Genomic DNA, 4842 nt, shown 5'->3' with positions numbered 1-4842 from the left:
AAAAACAGTTTGACAGCTGTGTACAGTGGTGTGTACATAGTGGTGTGAGTGATTTTAATCATTTACTTCATTTTATAAAAAAAAGAGGGCACTTTCAACTATCATACACTTCATGTAGTATCATACGTATGATTGTATGATACCCCGAAAATCGTCGAATTACCCAACACTGGCAGGAACACTGCGTCGTCTAAAAGTACGACAAAAAGATGACGCAAAAGCGCCATCGACGTCTTTTTGGCCCGTCAAAAAGATGACTTATTGGTGTCATGGAGGTGAATAAAAAGCTTGACTAATGTCGCACTTTTTTGGACGTTTTGAAGTTCTCTTTTTGTCCACACAAAAAGTACGCCTTTTTGTACATAACAAAAATCTTTTAAACGTCATCTAAATGACATCTTTTTGTAGTAAAAAAAGACAACTATCAACTGAATTTAAGGTGTATAAAAAGATATCTTTCAGTCATCTTTAAGTACTGCTTTTTTTGGTCCGAAATGGGTCTGCTTTTTGAAATCAATGAAAATAGAAAATAAACTATTAAACAAAAATAGGAATAAATTCAGTATATTTATTGTTTCGACTTCATGATCCATTTTTTTACACATTGTTCACAGTTAATATACTGAATTTATGCCTATTTTTGTTTAAATACTTAATTTTATAATTGAACAATTTTATTCGAGAAAACTAGATTTTTATCTTTTAACAAGTCAAATTTTTTTTTTAAAGTTGCTTACATTAAATAATATTCTTAATAATATGGCTTTGCTTTTTTTCCTTATGTATTAACCTTTTAATTTAGTAATAAATTTATTTTTTAAGAAGTACTTTTTTCTCTTATCGCTCATTTTTAATTTTTCACTTTGGATTATTCACAACCAAAAAATTGACTTAGAATCCTTGACTTAGTAGTTTGACTTGTTTTAATCACGAACTAAATTGGTGGGATTGTTCTTGTTTTCAAGTCGTTTTTTTGCTGCGGAAACACGTTGACTTGACCGACGTATCCAATCCTTCATATGCTCTTGAACGTTATTTTCGCTTGCTTGTGGTTTATTCAACATAATACCACCTGTTAAAACAAAAATCCGATAAATATTAATTAATTGACTCATTTATTTATTTATTTATTTATTTATTTATAAAATGTGCTATAGATTACTTATTATAAGCTCTCCAATTTTAAGCTTTGAAATAGCCACTGTATCTTTTTTGAGACCTGCCCATGTTACCTCTGCACCAACATTATCAGTCATAACAGTGATCATAGCATGTGCAACGGATTTCTGAAGACTTTTACCTCCTAAATTAGCAATTTTAGTATCCTGAAACAATAAAAATGGACAGCATTGAAAATTTTTCAAATAGATAACTCAATAGTAAAAAAAAATAGCTTACAAATTGTTTTTGACGATCATTCGAGTCAAGTAAACTTTCGTTTAGTATTTGTAAATCTCGAACTGTTTGACACTGCTGGAACTCAAACTTGGCATGACTTTCTACATCAAGATTATTTCGATTATCTCTCAGTATTAATAATATTTCATTGAGTTTGATCCTAATCATTCGACGACAACCTTTGAACATAAAAATACCCAGTTATTAGTTTTACTAAAATATAAAGAGAAAAACCGAAAAAATTATGTTAAATTTTAAAGTATTACGAGTGCAGCAATTTGGCCCATGATTTTCATTATTACTTGGATTTTGTTCATATTGATTCAACGGTTGTAAATTAATAAATATAAGTGAAAATAATAGTATTAATCATAAACGAGATTTAGGTTAGGTTGTGATCCAAAATTAAAATAAATATTTATATATACTTAACTTGAATTTTTATGTTTGTCCTGAGCTCAGATAGAACTACTGTTGTTTTTTCTTTTAATAGATAATGTTTTTATAATTGATAAACGACAATTCGGATAATAATCTATGATAGAAAAAAACTATTGCACAGACGCACATCTGAATGAATATATGATCGGATCCGTAGCTTTGTTTATAAAACAGTCTATTTTTTACAGTACTTTTTGACTGTACAAAAAGATGACTTTAAGACATGTCTACATGAACAACATAATGTCGACGTTTTATGGACCAATGAGCGTGGGCCAATAATAGCTGACTTTTGGACATCTTTTCGATCGGTTCAAATAGTTGTGCTTTAAAATATGGTTAAAAGTAGTACTTAAAGTTGACGCATTATAGTCGCCACAAGGGTTGTCCTAAACAGGACATCTTTCTGCCATCTATTTGCAATTGAGCAACATATATTTAAGACCGTAATTAATATCAAATATAATTAGCTTTGAAAAATTATTAATATTTTTACCTCACAGATAAACGATTGCTCGATGAGTTTTGTAATATCTAGACCAGCATTTTGTACCTATTTGATACCTGGTGCTATTTTTACATCCTGGTACAGCACAATAACCCGTTTTACTAAATACCTGTTGCGTAGATTAAAAATAAATCAATTAGTTTCCACTTAATACTAAACTTATTAATAAATAACAAATATTGACATACAAACATTTTTGTAATATAAAAAAAAACTCAATTTCATTTGTTTAATTAAATCTAAATAATAACAACAAATTCAATTTTACTACACGTCTTATACTTTGATTAAACTATATTTATAAAATTAATCATATACTTACTATAATCTATCACTTTTTATTAATGAAAATCAGTTTGTTTATACTGCTGTTGTACTTTTCTTTTCTCTGTGTCACTTTGTTTATTATAACAAATATTAATAATATTCATAACGAGACCGCCAGACGCCATGTTTAGTACAGAGGGCACTAAATGTTTCCGTATAATATACGTCAGTTCTGGGCAGCTTTTCGCCTTTGGCACCACTCTGCTTAAGGCATGTGGCCACTAGCATAGTTTTCCAACCAAGTTCTATGCCATAGCACTATAGAAGAAAAAGTTCACATATAACGGCTATAGGGCGGCGTTTTAATCGTTTCTTGAAATTGTTTCAGCTGTACCAACTTGCTTACAAACACATAAAAAATAAATAAAAATATAACCTTTCTTATTTGTTGACAATTTGATATTTTGACAGTCCATCATTACATATATGTACTATACATGTGTAAATATAAACAAACAAATTTATTAACAATGCTAACCATTGTTGTTGTATTTTTTCAATGTTGGCTATATCAAAAAAAAACTAGTGTGAAATTAGCGGTTCTATGCTGAAAATGCTGCTGAAAATGCTGCTGGTTGTGTCGAACTTGTAAACATGGCCGTCCTAATTCCCATAAAACTAGTAATATGACCCCAGCCATCGTGGTTTTTCTAGTAATTTTACGTGGTGCGCATGCTTAGATCACTCAGAATTACGTCAGCCATGTTTACAAGCAAAAGTTAGCTTGTCGTGCGTTTGAGCTCTAAGACATTAATTTAATATAATTCAAATACTTTTCATAGATTTTCAAAAAAATCACACTTGTCACGCTCTATTCTTGTCTCTTGTATATGAAACTACTATAATAAAGTCACGAGGTTGTGACTGCGCATACATTTATGTAGAACGACTACTAAATTTCAGTAGATCTGCAATGGTGTGAAAGTCTTTAAATTTTATTTGGGAAGAACCGGGCGGGCATTTTTAATTTTATTTAGGTATAATTTATATTTCTTCGAAGATTTAGAAGTCCTTGTGTTACCTTTTACGACTGGATCAGTATAAGCAGGCAGAGAAATGAATAGCGATTTAGGCATATCATTTTAGAAAAAATATCTACAAGTAATGATTTGAAAAAACTAATATTATAAGTAAAATATTCGTTTCTAAAATTTATTATATAAGCTTATTCTAAAAACTATTTCAAAGTCACTTTTCATCAATATTTTTTAGTACAGAAGGTAAAAAGTATGAACGAACTTGTGAGTGAAGTTTTGCGATTTCAGGATCATCTTTTTCCAGAGTTCTAATAAACTGCGCAAACTGTACTGTTCCTTCTCTACCTTCTGAAAATCCGTATTTTTTGATGACATTCATCTGTATCGTTGTTACGATTGGAAAGACGTACTGCATCATTCTTAGCATTTCGTTACCAGAATTCTCTTTAGCCTCAACTAACTTCTTGGCGTTTTCTGGGGCAGCAAAGGCATCTAAAATATCACCTAAGGCAGCTGAATCAATATTTAATATAAATAAGTGTTGTCAATTTACAATAGTTGTTTCTTCTTTCAATTTACCTTTAGCTGCTACTAAAGTAAAATTAGATATAGATGACATACTGTAATTAGTTGAACAATGCGATTTGTCGTAGTATTAACTTTCTAATAAATAAATTCATCGACAATTCAACCAAGAAGACTAGAGTCCTAGAGACCAGGAGAGTCAACTATGAACATTGGGAATGGGAGAAAAAACGTCGTGAAATAAGGCTTGTACATTTGACCACAGAGCGGCGCTTTCGGTATCTCGCGAATAGAGTGGATATAAGCAGTGATAAGCAGCACCCGCAGTCCAATTCACAAGACATTTCAATTTAGGGCTTTTTTCTTCCACTGGCGGCGCCTATGAAGCTTTTGTATATGAAATCTATATAAAAAAAATTTAAAAATGCCATCAGTGGCAAAAAGAACCTCTAAATCGTATAAAATTTTCCCTGTGAATTCAGGTGCAGAGTGAAGCCATACATGATTTTTACCTCGGAAGTGAAGGAACTTTCTTATCTCACTTCATACGGCGAGCACAAAATGTCGGACTAATAGGACCTCGGTGGATTCACTCTGCTTATACCAACCCACAAACTATGAAAAAAATAGTAACTAAGGAAAGGAAGTTGTCACATGTTAATTTAT

General features: G+C 31.0%; 1 protein-coding gene across 7 annotated transcripts; it reads right to left on the bottom strand.

Moving 5' to 3' along the window:
- Positions 1–661: 661 nt before the first annotated feature.
- Positions 662–4416, bottom strand: LOC122849143. 7 transcript variants are annotated; one of them, XM_044147751.1, is made up of 4 exons: positions 2336–3838; positions 1399–2252; positions 1163–1325; positions 662–1072 (listed from the first exon to the last, which is right to left on the bottom strand). In XM_044147751.1, exons 2-4 carry the CDS (start codon positions 1585–1587, stop codon positions 924–926), a joined length of 501 nt encoding a protein of 166 aa, XP_044003686.1. In that variant the 5' UTR covers positions 1588–2252; positions 2336–3838; the 3' UTR covers positions 662–923. The 7 variants fall into 7 exon arrangements, 4 of the variants coding, with proteins under 4 accessions (XP_044003686.1, XP_044003688.1, XP_044003690.1 ...); XM_044147753.1 differs by having other exon boundaries at positions 1399–2456; positions 2670–3838; XM_044147755.1 differs by having other exon boundaries at positions 740–1072; positions 1399–1577; positions 1832–3838.
- Positions 4417–4842: the final 426 nt, after the last annotated feature.

The sequence above is a fragment of the Aphidius gifuensis genome, linkage group LG2 (genome assembly GCF_014905175.1).
Source record: "Aphidius gifuensis isolate YNYX2018 linkage group LG2, ASM1490517v1, whole genome shotgun sequence".
In the NCBI taxonomy this organism is placed as follows: Eukaryota; Metazoa; Arthropoda; class Insecta; order Hymenoptera; family Braconidae; genus Aphidius; species Aphidius gifuensis.
This window is presented reverse-complemented; position numbering and strand designations above follow the sequence as displayed.

Excerpts from the sequence above, each read along its gene's own strand:
- LOC122849143 (XM_044147751.1), bottom strand. The coding sequence starts at position 1,587 with ATGTTCAAAGGTTGTCGTCGAATGATTAGGATCAAACTCAATGAAATA. Across the intron at positions 1,326-1,398 it reads ATGATCGTCAAAAACAATTT|GATACTAAAATTGCTAATTT; the intron begins GTAAGCTATTTT and ends TTATTGTTTCAG. Across the intron at positions 1,073-1,162 it reads AATTGGAGAGCTTATAATAA|GTGGTATTATGTTGAATAAA; the intron begins GTAATCTATAGC and ends TTGTTTTAACAG.